General features: G+C 45.9%; 1 protein-coding gene across 1 annotated transcript in view; it reads right to left on the bottom strand.

The window, feature by feature from the left end:
• Window positions 1-4,796: 4,796 nt before the first annotated feature.
• Window positions 4,797-19,959, bottom strand: part of chrnb2 (cholinergic receptor, nicotinic, beta 2) — a gene marked incomplete at its 3' end in the record, with an annotated part of 66,207 nt that continues 51,044 nt past the window's right edge. The window contains exons 2-7 of the mRNA XM_080748599.1: window positions 18,221-18,366; window positions 15,292-15,336; window positions 12,303-12,412; window positions 9,666-10,062; window positions 8,114-8,881; window positions 4,797-4,946 (exon numbers count right to left, since the gene is read on the bottom strand). Of these exons, the coding sequence (XP_080604725.1) occupies window positions 4,797-4,946; window positions 8,114-8,881; window positions 9,666-10,062; window positions 12,303-12,412; window positions 15,292-15,336; window positions 18,221-18,366 (1,616 nt within the window). The remainder of the gene's footprint in view (window positions 4,947-8,113; window positions 8,882-9,665; window positions 10,063-12,302; window positions 12,413-15,291; window positions 15,337-18,220; window positions 18,367-19,959) is intronic.

Consider the following 19,959-nt stretch of genomic DNA (forward strand, 5'->3'; position numbering starts at 1 on the left):
CTAGAATGAATGAGGTCCACACTTGAATCCTAGCATCCCTGTTATGTGATGATTCCGGTGAACATAGAGGGTGAAATTCTACAAGCTAACAGCATGATGTGATTGTGATCTTGCAGATCAGTAATTTACACAGAATGTTCGCCCATTAAAGGGCTTCTAGGGTTCAAATGCAATGGCAGAGGAGGAGGAAAACAAGATGGGGAGGGGGACTCCACTCAGCAAAATATATTTGATTTTAGTGGGTAACCACTTCAACCCTTTATACCTTTTTGACAGGGTGCCCAATGAGTCAATACTTGGTAATTTTCTTTATCCATCTATTACATTAGACAGTGATCTAAAAGCTCAGAACGCATCTTACTGTGACACATTATTGCGACCGTAGGTCGCACTTACTACAGAAAGCTCCACCAGGTGTCCGTGCGTCAGTCCGTCACACGTCAGACGTCACACTTTTGCCCTGCTCATATCTCCGCAACCGTTGCCCCGATCCATGCCAGATTTTGCACACACACTCCTTACCTGCCAAACTACAACCTCCAAGGACCCCCGGAGTTCCAGGGACCCTGGGGACCCCCAGGTGTAAAAAAAATACCAAATGTGCAAAAATGACCAAATGACCACCCCCACGGGGCTGCTCACGGGGAATTCCCGGGGACCACCCACTCCTGCTACTCCAGAACGGATGCAAAAGTGGTGGCGCCCCCAGTGGAGGACCCCCTCCACTGCAGCTCACATAAAATGCCCTAACTCGGCCTAGGAGCGTCCGGGAGAGCCGGGGCCGGTACCTATTCGTCCGCCAAGGCAACGCGGAGACCCCACCCCTCATTTCTCACATGGCCCTCTTCTAGCGAGACCTACGGTCGCTTATCTCCCGATTAGGGAGTCTTACTGGTAGTAATAGTGTAATAGGGCAATAGTAGTAGTAGTAGTAGTAGTAGTAGTAGTAGTAGTAATAGTAATAGTGTAATAGGGCAATAGTAGTAGTAGTAGAAGTAGTAATAGTAATAGTGTAATAGGGCAATAGTAGTAGTAGTAGTAGTAGTAATAGTAATAGTGTAATAGTGTAATAGGGCAGTAGTAGTAGTAGTAGTAGTAGTAGTAGTAATAGTAATAGTGTAATAGTGTAATAGGGCATTAGTAGTAGTAGTAATAGTAATAGTGTAATAGGGCAATAGTAGTAGTAGTAATAGTGTAATAGAGCAATAGTAATAGTGTAATAGGGCAATAGTAGTAGTAGTAGTAATAGTGTAATAAGTGTGCCCTTTGGCCACATGGTGTCAATGTGGGAGGCACCAAGCTAGATATGACTTATAATACCCCCGACCAATCGGTAGTGGTCAGGGAGGAGCTACAATACGCATGATACGCAGACCACTTCACCGTAAACGTTTAGCGAATCACAGGAGCGATTGATTTATCTCCCCTGTGACTATCCCCCGATCGCAGGAGAGGAGAGGAGAGGAGAGGAGAGGAGAGGAGAGGAGAGGAGAGGACAAAGTGAGACACAGCTAATACAACGCCTTCATTTCCATGAGATCTCTTCCCGTTGTTCCACCTGTGTAGTAGCCTATACTTGGCACGTTTATGCCTGTTCTTTTGTCATCAGCAATCTTTGCGGATGGAAAAAGTGCACGGACGCACTTTCATCTCAACAAAGATTGTTTATGGGAAATCGTATAAATAATAGGCCTACTCGACTCAAAGTAGACCCGTTTCATTTAGAGTTCTCAAATTCTGCATGCCGAACACAACCGTACCCGACCCGATCCGACATTTTCGGGGCGGGTAGGGCCTCATATGCTTGCTAATTAGTCTGTCCAGGCCTAGGGCTCATAGAAAAAAGAAAATATATATTTTGATTACTTTTACTTTGTGATAAAGTGCTCAAATTCTGCCCGAACCCGACTCTACCTGACCTGACCCGACGATTTCGGGCGGGGTAGGGCCTACAAAAAGTATGCTAATTAGTTGGGCAGGGCCTCGGGCCGGCCAGATAGAGCCGGGCCTTAATTTTCAGGCCTGTTGAGAACTCTATTTCCATTACATTGCAGGCACGTGCCTGCTATGAACATCTGTTGTCCATATCAAGACGAACATTTGACAAAATAATTATAATTTCACTACAATAATTATTATTTATAACTTAAATGACAACTCCTCCCTAAATCACTTCTAGGCTCATTGTCCTAGTTATATTGATCCAAAAAGACTGTCCAAGGGGTCTATTAGGCACAAATGCCCCTGTTATCCAGTTTCCCCAGCAGAACCCAGCAGCTGTCATAGCATAGAGTGGAGCCTAAACTATTTGTTGGCATGGATGTGTTTGTAATGACAACTAGTACCACATTCATGAAAAATAAAAACAGGAAATTGTGTGCTTGTAGATCGGCTGTTTTCACTAGTTTAAATCATTTTTAAAATTATAAATGCAAAACAAACGGTCTTGGACATACAAGGTTTTCACCCGACAACGACGATATGTAGGAAAAATAAGCCTAGAAGTGATTTAGGGAGGAGTTGTCCTTTAAATGAGCTGGCTGCCATCAGTCAGTTTTAGTTTCACTTGATGCAGAGATGTCAAGTGCCCTCCCACCTTGTTAACCTTGCAGCTGCAAACAACTTTATTTCACTGTACTACATTTCTGGTGCGAAATGGCACGAGGGAGCCCCACAAAAAGACCACCCCAAAAATCGGTGTGCACTATACGCGTGCAGAAGGTTTGAGCACCTTCCCCCTCAATGCTCTCTACACAGCCCTGTAGTCATCGTGATATTCCACTTCCCACTATCAACATGTCCTGTACAAAGCATACTGTCACAGTTCATCGCTCCAGGTCAGTGTTTCTCAACCTTTTTTCTGCATGGGCACACTTTTCATGTCCCAAGAATCCATGGGCACACCAACATAATACGGGGGTGTAAATATCGTCACTGTCGGGAAGAAACCTCGTATCTCCAAGTTTCAAATGTGTACGTTTCTTCGCAAAGTAAAGCCCTGCTTCATCATACAAGGCTGTAGTGGCTGTAATACACGACAGTAGTGAAAACAGCAGATCTACAAGCACATAATAACGCCTGCGTTGTGTGCTTGTAGATCGGCTGTTTTCACTAGTTTAAATCATTTTTAAAATGATAAATACAATACTGGCTTTCAAGCAGTGTCAAGGGGCACACTTGACCCTTCTCAGGGGCACACCAAAGGTCCCCAGGCACAGTGGTTGAGAAACACTACTCTGGGTTTATCATCAGCTAGCTGCAACTGTGCACTTTGTGCCATAACAACCAGTGTTGGGGTAGCTTCTGCTGAACCTGCATATCCCAGCAGCTTGTGGGCAGCTTCCCTGCGTTCACAATGATGTAGATTTCGAGTAGTTGGAGTTGTTTTTATTTTCACCATGTAGCTAGTAGCTTGGCAAAAGCTACGTCGCTGCATTTTCAGTGGCACATCAACATAAAAATAACACAATGTAATGAGTTTGAGTGCAGTTTGTCCATCACATCACATCACATCTTCCGTTTGTAGATTTTACAGTCATAAAACGTCGCTCAGCCACATTACCAACCACAAAGTAGCTCCGAGTTGGCTACTTTTGGTAGCAACTTATAGTGTGGCAAGCTACTTGTTTAGAAAGAGAGCATTTTGGTGTAGCTCACTTACTTTTTGAAGAGCTAGCTTGCTACATGTTTTGTAGCTTGCCCACTGGTGGCTTATAACTGTAGGCTACTCTATGCTTACCTACCAACCTACAACTGTTGACGTTCTCTGCCCATGCAAAATATGACACCCTGGCAACCAATTACATAATAATAAATGCCTTTCCCCTATCTCTCATAAGCTCATTTTAATACGACAAATGTTTATGCATTTCTTCATCATTATCTCGCTTTCAGAGTCTGTTTTTCTTTACACGATATATGATTGCCGTGCCTCGGCGGCTGTGGGGTACAGTTTAACATCACATTCTATAGCATTCATACTAGACACGCTGCGAGTCTCGCTGCAACACAACCCCACAAAGGGCCAACACGATAATAAGAATGTGTTCGTAGCTATACTGTGGGTAAGCCTCTATGCTATATTATATGCCATAATAAATCAGTTGATTTTGAACAGATAAACAGGGGGAGGAGGGGGAGTAAACCAAATGTGAAAGGAACCTCCCTTCCTTCTCTTTGACAGTTTTTTCAGTTCAGCAAAACATCTTCTATTGTCTTAGTGGTTTGGGGAGGGGGAGGTCCAGTGTGCACATGTGCACCGAGCAGTAAGCGTTGGAGGCGGAGCTCGTGTTGCCGACGGGCTGATTTGAAATCTTTACATCACGACAAAATGAAAACCCAGTGAGAGAGAGAGAGAGAGAGAGAGAGAGAGAGAGAGAGAGAGAGAGTCCTGTCTCTGTAAACAACAAACCAAAAACGACAGAAAGGAAGGGGAGGCGTGTCCACACACATAGCGTCCAGACGAGACACGAATCAGCCGGGTTCGTTTTAGCGTTCTTTGTCTTCAACACAAGAAGAAAATTGTATCCGTTATAGCTGTCAAAAAAAAAAAAAAAAAAAAAAGACGACGCATGAACATAATGGTGGATGTTGGCTGCCATTCGTGTTTGTCCACGTCGTATACTTTTTCCTTTCCTTCAGTCTTCACCCCCAATTCAAGTTATATAATACGCGACAGTAAAACGCCCAGACTTCCCCTCTCCCCGCTCTCGCGCCACCGCCGCCGCCGCTGTGCTGATTGGTCGGTTGGTTGGGTGGGAGGAGGAGGGAGGGGCGTGGAGAAGGGGCGGGGCCTCTCAGCCGGGCGGCGAGATGGTCTTGACGGTGTAGTTCTGGAAGAGCGGCTGCAGGAACATGCCCACGGTGCCCGACACGCACACGAACACGAAGATCCACAGGAAGAGGCGGTCGATGACCATGGCCACGTACTTCCAGTCCTCGCTTACCTGTCGGGAGGGGAGGGGGAGAAGGAGGGGCACGTCATTATGGGAGCGCAGCGTTATTACCACGTTCGATGGTCGCTGGTGAATGCTAACCTGGGTGAAATGCTAACCTGCCGACGCTGGTGAATGCTAACCTGGTGAATGCTAACCTGGTGAATGCTAACCTGGTTAAATGCTAACCTGCCGACACTGGTGAATGCTAACCTGGTGAATGCTAACCTGGTTAAATGCTAACCTGCCGACGCTGGTGAATGCTACTATGCCTAAACGTAAACCTGACTCTTACCCTAACCTCAGTAAAACTATGCCTAGACCTAACCCTAAAACCTAACCCTTAGTCGGACTAATGGGCATTCCCAAATGCATTTGGGTCCCCATCCGGTATTATTAGTCCGGGAGCCGTGGGGGTGAACGTGGATTCGCCTGTAAAAGTTTTTTTCTCAACTGATTCTTGTAGCTTGGGGTCACCTCTTAAGGATTCAAGAGGATGACCAGTGATATCCATTGAGCATTTTTTATTATTAACCCCTTAATGCCTGAAACATGGGCTCCCATTGACTTTCTATACAGGAGGAAAATACCCAGAAAAAGATTATTTTTCTGGGTATTTAAGGAGGATCTGAGGGGTCTAACTAAGGGTTTGTCATGATGCTGAATCCATTGCAGGCATTTGTTTTCCACAAAAAAACATTCCGTGGGCTAGACATAGCCTCAGAAAACAATACACGTATGGATGAGTATTCATGTTAGTCGGAGGCCTTAGGGTTTTTTTTCTCGTGCTAATCAGTCTAAAAGTGCAAAATTTTGCACAGATGTAGCTCAGGGCATGCTCTAATGATTTAGCTAGGGCGCCCGAGTCGGCGACCTTCGGGGTCACCACAACACCCACAAAAGTGACGACTCATCACTTTTCATCACTAAAGTCGATGGGAGCCCAACTTGATTTGGCCGCTGTGGCGACCCCGAATGTCGCAGACTCGGGCGCCCTAGCTAAATCATTAGAGCAAGCCCTGAGCTACATCTGTGCAAAGTTTTGCACTTTTAGACTGATTAGCACGGGGAAAAAAAACCCTAAGGCCTCCGACTAACATGAATACTCACCCATACGTTTATTGTTTTCTGAGGCCATTTCTAGCCCACGGAATGTTTTTTGTGCAAAACAAATGCCTGCAATGTATTCAGAATCATGACAACCCCCTAGTTAGACCCCTCAGATCCTCCTTAAATACCCAGAAAAATAATCTTTTTCTGGGTATTTTCCTCCTGTATAGAAAGTCAATGGGAGCCCATGTTTCAGGCATTAAGGGGTTAATAATAAAAAATGCTCAATGGATATCACTGGTCATCATCTTGAATCCTTAAGAGGTGACCCCAAGCTACAAGAATCAGTTGAGAAAAAAATATTTACCCTTCGAAACCACGTTCAGCCAAAAATCCCTCTTTTTTTCCCGGACTATATTGAACTCCAACTCTCCATGGCATGAGTAATCAATAGAAAGAAATGTCATTTTAGGGGTGAACTACTCCTTTAAAGCTATACTGTGTAAGTTGCTCAACTAGTGGTCAGTAGTGTCCACGTCTTTCGGCCGTTTTTCGCCGCGGACCGGGCCTCACACTGCCTCCACCTCGCCGAGATCTATCTTTAGAGGGGTCCCTGGTTCCTGTGCGTTCAGGCATTCCGGAGAAACGGAGTGTTTCACCCGAGTATAGATAGAGACACACGGGCGCCTACAAATATGGCCGCCCTATTGTGATAGCTAGCGACCCCACTTCAAGATGCGCTGTGATTGGCCGGCAGTGTATAACCCTCGCTGTGATTGGCCGATAGTGTATGATGACGTAATTTTTGCGCGAAAACCGGACCCCGGTCAGGATCATAGAAAACATATAAAGAGAAGGCTTCAGAAGCTGAAAATAACGGAGTGGGTGTTCTAAAACTTTAGCGATTTAAGAGTTAGGACAATTTTAAGATTTGTTTTATAAAAAAAGTTACATGGTACAACTTTAACCTCCTTCAGCATTATTGCCCTACATTCTGAGCCCTTCCCTCTTGCTTGAGGCTCTGGGCAGGGCCGATCACTCACTGTGCTTTCAGACCACCGGGTGACAAAGCTACGACAATTACGTTGATTACACACAGCCTTGCTTTTACAATAATTGCAATGTGTTCATGTTAACTCAGAGCAGCCATTTAGTCGTTATTCCAATTCATTCCTCCCACTGCTTGTCACTGCCTGGGCCGGACTGGGACATTAATCCGGCCCAGACATCTTGGCATTGCTCCCCACAAGATGTGCTCCCCGCAAACTAAACACACGGCTTTACCTCCGACTTCAGTAAATAAATACTTAGCAGTCCAATTTCTGTTGAAAACCCGGCATTCTGCATCGACTTTTCATTTTTTAGCCACTTTAGCCATTTTTGATGAGTAAGGTAAGGCAGGTCATCTTGACGTGTGACCAGTTCTGACCACCTGCTTGTTATTGAGACAGCAATCCAATGATCACGCACATGTGCTGATGTACGCATAGCGTCCATTATGTACGTCAATACAAAACTTCAAAAATAAAAGCAATGCAGCTTTAGTCCATGCATAAGGTTAGAGTCAGAGTGAACCAAAGGGCCACATACGGCCCCCTGGCCGCACAATGCCAAGGTCTGAGTGACACCACAGTCATGGCTGACTGCGCTCTCTACAGAGGAGTGGTCAGGAAAATGCTCTATAGCCTACAAAGCGCCCTATTGCAAGGCATTCAAAATGAAGAAACATTTTCCTGGCAACGAGAATAAGAAAAAGACAGACAGGCAGACAGACAGACAGACAGACACAGATCCATCAACAAAAAATAGAATATTGAGTAAAAAAGCATTGCAGATGCCATAGCACCCCAAATCATAACTGACTTCCACTTGAATTCGAGCAACTCTGACTTCAGAAGGTCGACATTTATAAATCCTTGTTTTGAGTGGTCTCGTCTCGTGTAATATTGTAATATTTTGAAATGTGGACTTTTGATATTCATGAGCTGAATGCCATAAACTGAATGTGCAATGTATCTGACTACAATATATGACATTTTCAAAAAAAATTACTTTTACACAATATTCGATTTTTTTATTTTTTTTTTCAGATGGATCTGTGGACAGACAGACAGACGATCATCACTCACGCTCTGGTCGTCGTCCTCGCTCTTCATGTGGTTGGCGATGAAGCGCACGCCGTCCACCGCCTCCTCGAACCCGGGGCAGCTGTGTCCCAGCAGGGCCTGGGTCAGCGCTCCCTGCCCCCCACCACCACCACCACCCCCTCCTCCCTGCTGCTTCCCCCTGGCCGGCCCTCCCTGCTCCCCCCTGTTCTCCCTCAGGCCGTTCAGGCCCTCCGTGGACCCCCCGCCGACGCCGCTCCCCGCTGGCTCGCCACTTCCTCCTCCTCCCACGACCACGCCTCCCAGTTCGCCTCCCAGCTGCTTCAGCGAGGCCCTGTTCACGTAGCAGGTGCACGGCTCGCCGCCGCCGACGCCGCCGTCCTTCGCCGTCCCTCCTCCTCCTCCTCCCGCTAGGTTCTCACCCCTCATCCCTCCCCGTTGGCTCTCCTCGTGCAGCCGGCGGCGCTGGCGCAGGCGCTGGCGCTCGCTGCTGTTGCGCGGCTGCCGCATGAAGAGCAGCGCGGGCAGCTTGTCCAGGAACACCAGCTTGACCCACGGCGGCATGGTGTGCGTGGTGGGCGAGCGGTGGTGCACGTTGAGCACGCACACGCTGGTGACGATGGAGAAGGTGACCAGCACCATGGTGAACATCAGGTACTTGCCCACCAGCGGCACGTCCAGCGACGTGGGCGGCACGATCTTGGAGATGAGCAGCAGGAAGACGGTGAGCGCCAGCAGCACCGAGATGCACAGCGTCATCTTCTCACCGCAGTCCGACGGGAGGTAGAACACCTGGGTGGTGGAGGAGAGAGGAGGGGCGGTGGGGGAGGTTAGCTCGAGGTGGGTTTACTTGAGTGGAGGTAACAACGTAATATCGCGGTTAGTATGAAAACGTCATGTCCGTGAGCACCAAATTCTGGGCCCTGGGTACAAGGATTCACTGCGGGCCCCCCATGAATGTTCTTCATGGGGGGGTTAATCATTTAGACTGGGAACGCATTATTTTGTGCTTTAACGATTGAAAAATAGCAGATATACAAGCTCACAGCGCGGCACCGAGTGCCACGGGAGAGTGTTTTCTGCAGGTCGTTCAGTCCGAGTGTATCAAAGTTATGTTGGACAAAACACTCTCCCCGAGTGCCACGCTGCGAGCTTGTAGATTGCTATTTTTGAATGTTTAAATTCTTCTAAGGTTTTTTGGAAAAACCTCTGTTTCTATGTCAGTGGTGCTTTTCATGTGAAGGACCCCCAAAATGACATGTATCTGGCCACGGACCCCCATCTCAAAATATTCAGTTTCAGGGACCCCCCAGGAGCTAAATCCTCCGAGTTACAAATGTTATATTCAAAGATTTGTGCACATTGTCACTGCCAAAAAATAGCAGATCTACAAGCTCGAGTGCCGCGTTGCGAGCTTGTAGATCTGCTATTTTTCAATAGCTAAAGCACAAAAATGCCCCCTCCCCCCTTTGAAGAACATTCATGGGGGGCCCACAGTGAATCCCAGGGCCCAGAATTTGGTGCGACACGCCTGCCCACGACATTTCTGTGAAACGATTAAAAAAGCCCGCCTCACCAGGATGGCCAGCGAGGTGATGAGCACGCAGGGGATGATCAGGTTGATGGTGTAGAAGAGGGGCTTGCGGCGGATGATGAAGTCGTAGGTGATGTCCACGTAGGTGGGGTCGGCCGGGTTCTCGTTGCGCCGGCCCGGCAGCGCGATGATGTCCCACTCGCCGCTGGGCGTGAAGTCGTCCATGCTGGCCATGTCGGCGCGCAGCACCAGGTCGATCTCGGTGCGGTCGTAGGTCCAGGAGCGGAAGCGCAGCGTGCAGTTCTGCTGGTCGAAGGGGAAGTGCTTGACCTCGATCTTGCACGCCGACTTGTAGATGGCCGGCGGGAGCCAGAAGATGCTGCCGTCGTGCGAGACCACGGCGTTGGAGTAGAAGGAGACCTCGTACATGCCGTCGGCGCTGGAGGGAGAGACGGGCAAGGGCGTTATGTAAGGGATAACATCTCGCTCAGCGGTGATTATCGAGTGATAGGAGAGCGACGGGTTGATATGCCTATCAGCATATCAACCTGATGCAAGCAATGTTTAGTTGTAAATGACGCTGTGTGTTTGTTTACATGGCTGACATGTTGGATACGCTACTAAATTCACACAGCGCAGCCTGCATGCAGCAGGTGTTCTGAGCCTTTGATTAGGCAGCGGTCCATTATAGAGCGGAGCGGACGCCTATAATTCACTACTGATTTCAGCGCTTGCCCAATCAGAATCAAGCATTCAACCAAACCGGGTAATAAAGTAGGCCTAGTGATGTTTTTGTGCGGTGCATGCCGCGGCATCATTTGAACAAGTGTGTATGTATGAGCATGGCCTGTGTGTATATCCAGTGTTCGTATGAGTACGACGGCAGTGCTGTTGAGCAGCCTGCACCACTCAGTTCACATGGGTGTGATTTTTTTGTTGAAATTTTAAAGCAGTAGTTCAGTATCAGAAGTCTCCTTTTTTCTCCTGCTCTTTAATAAACATAAAAATTCATTTTTAGGTGGGTTGCAGCCCCCATGTTTATTGATATTTCAGTTAACATTAGTTTTTGTTTGTTTTTTAATTAGTTGTTGTTAAGAGTAGAATAACCCTGGAGAGAGGGACGCAAATGTGAGAATAATGCTAGCTAGGTTATTTTAGCTTGTTGTATTTAGCATACAACGGACCCATTTCGGAGCAGACATTTTGACTGATGCAGTCGTTAACGATGGCTGTATGCACATACAATCAGGTGTTAGGTTGCCAGCGACTGTACATGAGCGGACCGTGTAAGAAACACCTCAACGAAACACACCCGCAATTAACGTTATTACCCTCAGCTGTGTGTTTAGCCGTCAAAATGTCTGCCGCCTGTGAAAAAGGCTCTGTTGGACAAGCTCCAGCTGCGGCCTTGTCCTTTTAACGGCCTGGCGTGCTTCCAGTGTCTCAGACGCTGGCGTCGGCGCCACCGTTCAGGGTGAATCATGAGAGGACGAGTCACGCTGTCTGCGACGACATGGCTCCTAAGTGGCTCTCTCAGACTATGACCTCATCAGTCATATATCGTCACTGTCTGGCCAAAACCTCTTATTTTGAGTTTTTGATTTTGTTGGCATAAATCAGGGCTATTGAACACCCTTTACATCTGAGTGTTGGTAAAAAGTAAAAACAATATTGAACCAATGGGAAGTAGTAAAAAGTGCTTGGGACAAAACCTCCCAACTCCACACTTTCTGCCAAACCAGCTAACTCCACCCGATTGGCCCTCTCTTTTTTTCATAAATATGTGCTACTGAACACCCTTTACGTCTGTGTGTTGGTTAAAATAATATTGAACCAATGGAAAGTAGTAAAAAGCCCTTCGGTCAAAACCTCCTAACTCCACTTGAGCTCATTTAAAAAGAAAAAAAAAGGAGGTTTTGGCCCGACAGCACAGATATGACAGTGGTTCCCAAACGTTTTTATTTTTATTTTTTTTAGCTCAAGACCCAAAAGTTACATTTGAACACTTCCGATGCCAATTACATCCTGGAACGTGATAAGAATTACGGCGGTGCGATGCCACGGCCCTGTTATCGCGTCCAGGGACGTGTTAGTTGGTTACCGAGGGTTATCAGGCCGAAGGGATGTTATATATCGTCATTCACCAAGGAGCCATTCATTATCCCGCTTATTACCCGGCTACTAAATAAAATTAATAATTCGACACAAAACTAAAAACAAAACAAAGTATTTCCTTGTTTACAGACGGCTGGAAGTGGTGCGCTGGGCGTCCCCCCCTAGCGCGACACGGTCGCCTTGGAAAACAAGGAAGTGCTGATTAGATAGAATCCATTTTCTGACACTACGTCGTCTATTTCTTGCTTAAACTATTTTTAAAAACTTTCTTGAGAGCAACGTTTAGTTCTAAATGTCGCTGTGTGTGTGTTTACATGGCTGACATGTTGGATACAGCACAAGATTCATGCAGTGCAGCTTGACTGCAGCAGGTGCTCTGAGCCTTGGATTAGCAGCGGTCTGTTACAGAGCGGAGCGCTCTGTTATCAGGGAATATCGGACCTCTGATTTCAGCGCTTGACCAATCAGAATCAAGCATTCAAACAAGCCGGGTAATAACAATCGTGAAAAACTGTACAATAAATGAAATGACGATGGTGGTGAGGGGAGAGAGGAGGGACTGACTTGTTGTAGAGGACCACGTCGGGCAGCCAGATGTGTTTGGACGGCAGCCTGACCTTCATCATCCCGTCGAACTCCTCAGGGACCCACGTCAGACGGTAGTCCTGCCACTCCTGCACCGGGGACCAATCAGAACACAGCACACCACCTTGTTATCACCCCGCTCCAACCAATCAACCGCCCCCCCCCCCCCCCCCCGCCGAACCGTCCCGTCCTCTCTACAAGCCTGGATAACCCTGGCTGACACACACTGACACGTTTATATTGAACAGCAGGGATCATCAATATCAAAAGGACATTGGAGTCTGCATTTCTTCCCTATGACAGCAGGTGGAGCTGTTCTCCAGGTGAAGCACATTGTCCATGCTGCAAAGCATTATCCTGTAGCTGTTCATCATCAGTACATTCACCATCAGTGGTGGCATTTGTTACTTAAAGGGGGCCTGTCACCTAAAGGGTTACTGCATGATCTTAAAAAAAAAACAAGTTAATATTTTGATGATGTCATTGTGGGCATGCGCAATTATAAGCCAATCAAATTAATTATCTGTATATCCTGACTGTATGACTACTTACTGTACTGGTCAGCTGTTGTTGGGGGGCGAGGGACAGATTACACTGTCACATGAGATTCAGACTGTTTCAGACCGTTTTCAGAGAAGCTCATGTCACAGTGTAATCTGCCCCTCAACCCCTTTAGGTGACAGTACCCCTTTAAGTAAAATGTGCAATGTAGAAATACTCTGTTACAAGTTAAAGGTCAGATATTCAAAATGTACTTGAGTAAAAGCATGAACGTGTTGGCATCAAAATGTACTTTAAGTACCAAAAGTAAAAGTACAAAAATGTTTGAAAATAGCAGATCCACAAGCTCACAACGCGCCGCGATGCGAGCCGAGCTTGTAGATCGGCTACAGCCAAGGTATAAAATAGGGCTAAAGTGGTTTATGTATGTTTTATAATATTATAATTTATATCTGCAAAGTAACTAGTTACTAAAACTAAAGTTTTCAAATAAATGTAGCTAGCATAAAAGTATAATATTTGGTTCCAAGATGTAGTGGAGTAGAAAATTGTGGAGTATTGGAAATTGGGAAAACTCAAGTAAAGTAAATACCTCAAAAAAGTAATGCACATAGTTACTGTACACCACTATTCACTTAATCTCTCGAGACAGCCTCAGAGAACGCTACGAGGAAGAGAGACAGACCGATAGGTGTCGCCCTTTCTTCTTTGACGATGGGTTCCCAGATTGCTATTCACTAAGCTGTTCTTTCTCTGATGACACTAACTGTAAGCTTTCACAGTGTCACGTGTCAGAGTGTTCATAGGATTCTAACGAGTCCGGTACCTTAACGAACCCCTTAACGGTCTGGTTATTTAACGATTCCCTTTAACGATTCCTTTAGGTCATATGGGCAACTGGCGGCCAAGGGGCCCACAGGTTAATATCGGAATACTGATATATTATTAATTTCAACAACAGGTTTAGTTACAATTCTAAACGTGCAAACATGACCCGCTTTAATTACTTCAGTCTATACTAGTAGCTTAATGACAAGCACTAGTCTTTTTTATGTCCATTGTCCAATGTATTTGTATTTAAGTTCATAAAGGTATGAGAAGAAATGCAGTTGAAATTAGATTCAAATTGTAAATGGGCTACTTTTGCTATGTTTGACATTGTGGCCCTCTGGAGCGAGTGTGAAAATATAATGGCCCTCTCCATCATCAAAGTTACCCACCCCTGCTCTAGGTGGTTCCAAATGGACCCTTACAGGTCTCTAAAGCCTGGATCAGAGTCTACGATGGAGACCTATCAACCGCAAATTTGAGGTGGAAAACTTTCCACCTCAAGTCAGAAAATAAGTTCAGGCCATCATAGTCACGGCCCACGGTGAAGTCCTTTACCCCGTCTAGACCGGTTCAGGTCGACCAATCATTGAACGGGGTGTAGAGCCTGCCTGTCTGATAGTAAAAACAGAGAGATGTGTTGGGACTCACGGTGGAAAGCTCTCCACCGTGAGGAATGATGTAACGTTGTAGTTTCATGACTCAAAAAGACTCGAAAAGACTACACCGCGGTGTAAAGCCTTCCACCACGGACCCGACTATGATCCGGGCTTAACTCTGACAGTGTGGACCCTTACAGGACTCTATATACATATATTTTGGAGCTTTTCTGCCTTAATTGATAGTACACAGAAGAGAGAGAGAGAGAGAGAGAGGGAGAGGTTGTCAGGCTTGGGACTCAAACCCGCGACTCACTCACTGTCAGGGTGCATTAGAGCCTATTTTTGGTATGCGCCCCCAACCGCTAGGCTAGGTCTTGGACATAATCCACTGACTGACTGAAAGAGTGACAACAATGCAACAAGCATGCAGCAAAATGAAGGACTGTTACAGCCGCATATGGTTCTCACCAGGGACATGCAGAGAATGTTAGAGAGGCAGGGGCTGACATTTCTTAAAAAAAAGAAAATAGCAGACCTTCAAGCTCACAACACGTCGTGAGCTTGGAGGGCGGCTATTTTCGGTACTAGATACCACACTGAAGTAAGCATATTCAAGTCAATACTGCAATTCTTTAACATAAGATGCTGTATTCAAGTTCAGGAGAGTTGAATGCTCTTGAATGCTGCCTTCAGGTATGGCATGGAAAAGAGGGCATTTGCATTTCTTTCACCATAGTAGAAACTGCATTCATGGTCTGGAGAGGGCACTTTTTTACAGATGTATAAAAGGGTAGGGGCTCAAGCCCCCTTTGATGTCTATGTGCACATGCCTGGTTCTCACTTTCAATCTGACTGAATATCTGCCGTCTCTGTTTCTCTCTCTCTCTCTCTCTCTCTCTCTCTCTCTCTCTCCTCTCTCTCTCTCTCTCTCTCTCTCTCTCTCTCTCTCTCTCTCTCTCTCTCTCTCTCTCTCTCTCTCTCTCTCTCTCTGGAGAACAGTGGTAGAAGTACAGTGGGTCGTGTTGTGTGAATCTTACCTGAGTCAGCCAAACGTTGGTCGTCATCACCTGCTCTCTCTCGTGCTGCAGGGCAAGATCGCACACGCACGCACGAACGCACGCACGCACACACACACACACACACACACACACACACACACACACACACACACACACACACACACACACACACACACACACACACACACACACACACGTATCCTATTATCGTACTTGTGAGCCGATTTTATGAATGTGCCTGTACTGCCAAAGTGTAATTACAACCTCCTCCACTTTTACCTCCTGTGTCCATATTCGTTCATACATACTAACCTCTAAATTGTGCATACGGTTTATGTCTTTATCTTCACTTTTTTATGTGTAGAAAAAAATAACAACATGATCTTTCAACACTAAATAATTTAACTATTACTGATAGCTGGCAGAGGGGCAGCTCTGAACTTGACCGTGACCCGGGTTGGTTCAGGATATGCGTGCTGTTAGTTTATGTATAGTGGACAAAAGACAGCATCCTCAAAATGTCACAGCTTGTATACTGTAACATAATGTGTGTAACCTAACATAAATAAAATAAAACAAACAAACAAACAAACACAAAAATGAATACATAAACAAGAACTGAACGAGTAGAGCAGGGGTGCCCAAAAGGTAGATCGTGATCTACCAGTAGATCACAGAGGCTGTGAAGGGAGACCACATGACATGCCCCTAAAAATGTATATAATTAAAATATGTTCTCTCCTCCACGTCATCAGTGCCCATGCTCTAGGAGGGTTGGCAGAAGAGCCTTTCTGTGTGGAGTTTGCATGTTCTCCCCGTGTCTCCGAGGGTAGGTACCCTCACAAAAACATGCAGTAATCCTGGTCTCTATACTGCCTCCCCCTGGTGGAGGGGAAAGGAACTAGTTGCGTATAACCAAGGAACTTTCCCCCCTACTATTTAAGTGTTTTTGTCTTAGATGAAATGCCAGTGCCGCTATTCCAAAAAAGTATATGCACCCCTGGAGTATAACTTCGATTAGCCTGGGATCGAGCCTGCTTGCTACGTTCAGCTGTCTTTTCTTTTCTCTCACTCTGTGAAGCCTGGCGAATCAGACTGGGTCCCAGGCTAAGCTTGTATATCCATTATCTTGCTATGTTATAGCCTACATCTACTTATATAGTAATATTGGAGCCTGCAGAAACATGGAGCTAGTTGTGGTAACATGCTGACAGTATTGATAAATGTAGCTATTTTTACTTTTAAAAGTGTGCTGCACCTTCAACTCTGGCATCCTTCAGTGCCAAACAGCAATCTGATTCTGATTGCATGATAGAATGAATGTTGAAAACTACACCGCGGTGATAGCTTATCACCGCAGACTGTACTATGATAGGACCATTAGGCTACAACGTAGCCTGACAGGGTTTCGCGGGGGTCGAGACCCCTTCCCGACCAACTTTGCTGCATGTCTCTACCTATCTCTCACTCCCCTTTCCTGTCTCTACTGTGGAATTGATTGATTGAAGACTTTATTAGAAGTTTGCACAGGAAGGTACAGTTTCATGACGAAACAGTTCACCGGTACACGGTCAACTAAAAGGATAAACCTCAAGAAAGCTTTTGGTCTCATTTCATTTGGGTTAATTTTATAAATAAAGGCCAAAATGACCGAAAAAATTAGAGTTACAACATGGGTTCTTTTCTCTCTCTCTCTCTCTCTCTCTCTCTCTCTCTCTCTCTCTCTCTCTCTCTCTCTCTCTCTCTCTCTCTCTCTCTCTCTCTCTCTCTACCAGTGAAGCACAAGTGCTTAACAGAAAAGTACAAATGATTATCAATAAAGCAGAAAAGTAAAAACATAAGAACAACATTAAAAATCAAACCTCGGTTCGAAGTGGAGCGGTGAATTTGAGCAGCTGTACCCTATGTGAGTGAGTGAGTGAGTAAACTGTGCCTGTGAGTGAGTGGTGAGTGTGCCTGGCCTGCACAAAACAGCGCCCCTCCTTTAACTAGTGTGTTGTGTGTGGCCACTCAAGGTATTGCCAGGCTACGGACACGGCCACCCAGCCAGCCACCCACCCACATACCCACGGACATACCTGTCTATTGGGAGCGCTTTCACCGCTCCAAAAACTTTTAAAACTTCACAGTGCAGACATGAATAACAGCACACATGACAAGTAAACTCAACTAAAAGCAAGAGTGAAGAAATAGGTCTTGAACTGTGCTTTAAAGCTATCCACAGACACTGCCTGTCGTAGGTGTAATGGGAGTTTATTCCAAGATGTCGGCCCGTAGAAGCAGAATGCTGCTTCACCATATCTGTTTTATGTCATTGTAGGCATACTAGGACATGATGTATGTGTAGGCAGAAGAATAAAGAGGTTCTTGTGCTGCGTTGCATACCAGAGAATATTTTGGAACATGTTCTAATATATTTTATTGAAAAGACCCCTTGTCATTAAACAAGTTAAAGAGGTGGTGCCATAGTTGTGTCCTTTTTCTGTTTTGTACTGTATGTGTCTATGGAGTTAACATTACTCTAATAGACCCCCAGGTAATGATATGCAAATGTGTCTTCCCTGTGTATTTTTGTTTACTTCCTGAAAGCTGAAAGCCTCTGAGTCAAAAGGCCCAACTGAAATACACTGATATAATGACATCATAATATCATCCCCTCCCCTTTTTACCATACACTCAACACTGTGGGTGTGGCAAACTTCAGCTGGGTCACCACCCACCTGACAACTATACCTAATGAACAGGTGGGTTGTTGCCACGTAAAAACATAATTTTAACACTTTCTGTACACTTTCATGGGAAAAATATCACACACACACACACGCACACGCACACGCGCACACACACACACATGCACACGCACACGCACACGCACACACACACACACACACACACACACACACACACACACACACACACACACACACACACTGTGCTCCATACTCACCACACTGATGAGCTGAGCCAGTGACACCATCAGTGTAACCGTCACCAGCTCGGAGCCATTGGTGGCCGGGCGGATCAGCTTGTTGTAGTGGGCGGGGTTAAGGAGGTGCTCCACCAATCGCTCCTCCGTGTCGGCGCCCAGGCTGCCTGGAAGTGACAAGTCATGGGTTTAGACCATAGAGTATATATAAAATAGAGAGCGGACGAGCCCCGCCCCCACTATCATTTCAATGCAAGTGCTCAGTGGCGTTTTGAAGCAACGGCTACGTGCTAGCATGTAGCTAATCCAGGTGCATTCTGGGGGAAAGTGGTCTCTATTCCAGGTGCATTCTGGGGGAAACCAGGTGCATTCTGGGGGAAAGTGGTCTCTACCTAGCTACATGCTAGCGTTCATGTTTTGTTTAGGCTGCAGTTCCAACTTTGGCCACCATCGGGGTTGCTTCAAGTCTAGCCCTGGGTTCTGGGGGCTTGGTTTAGACCAGGGGTTCTCAAACTTTGGGTGCGTTCGGAAATGCGCACCGGGTGTGTGCTCAGTGTAGTGAGTGCAGTGGGCGGTGACGTTGTAGAGTGCACTCAGTGTGGCTTAGTTACGAACGACCAGTTAAGCGGCAGCTGTGCGCCTTTTCAGTCTGAACTCTGACGGAAAACTTTCTGAAAAGCAGCAGTTGCTAACGTAACGTTGATATTGAAATGTAATTTCATTCATAACATTAACCTTCCCGCTGTTAGTTTACACGTTGGTGCGTGTGTAACAATAAACCCCAAAAGGACCTATCAACCCGCAAATGGTGCATTTTGCATTCATTTCCTTCATTGTTCACAGCTGAGAAGTGCTCGAGACCAACCAAGCTCACAACGCGTCGCTCTCCGACGCGTTGTGAGCTTGGAGGTTGGCTATTTTCGATGCTTTGTTTCTACACATTTCTTGATTTCATTTTCAACATACGATGCTGCATTCAAGTTCAGGAGAGTTTGAACAAGGCAATTCTCTTGAAGGCTGCCTTCAGGTATGGCATGGAAAGAGGGGCGTTTGCATTTCTTTCACCACAGTAAAAACTGCATTCATAGTCTTTAGGGCACTTTTTTACAGAGGGGTAAAGGGCTGGGGCTCGAGCCCCCTTTGATGTCTATGTGTGCACGTGCCTGCTGTACAGTACAGTACAGTACAGTACAGTACAGTACAGTACAGTACAGTACAGTACACAGCGTTCTGTCATGTCATCGTACTGTAAGAGTGTCCTCTGTCATTGTGGGTTGTGACAGATGACATGGCGTCTCACATGACAAGACATTTCACCAGGAGACATCTCTTCAGGGGTGGAAGAAGTACTGAGGTTTTCTAGCGCGTCGTGATGAGATGCGTTTTGAGCTTGTCGATTTTTTTAACAGTATAAAATAGGGCAATTGGTTAGTTAATGCATGCAACGCCCATCTGCACAAAACTAAAACAAAGCTGTCAAACAGTGGAGTAAAAAGTACAATATTTGCCTCTTACTTTTCTTGAGTATTCCACATTTTCTATACTAAACTTCTTAGTCCAGCCAAATATGTCCCTTTTACTCCACTAAAAGTCAAATGTAGACTACTTTGCAAAAGACTACTTTGCAAAGGTCACCCACAATAGTTTCTGACATAAAGAAAGACATGAGAGTTGACATGGGAAATGACTTCTGCATAAGGGCAGGACAGGTTTCTTCTGAAAAATGGATGTCTACATAAAAAATATATATAGCCTATATT

The sequence above is a fragment of the Nannobrachium achirus genome (assembly GCF_963921795.1).
Source record: "Nannobrachium achirus genome assembly, chromosome: 2".
Classification (NCBI taxonomy): Eukaryota; Metazoa; Chordata; class Actinopteri; order Myctophiformes; family Myctophidae; genus Nannobrachium; species Nannobrachium achirus.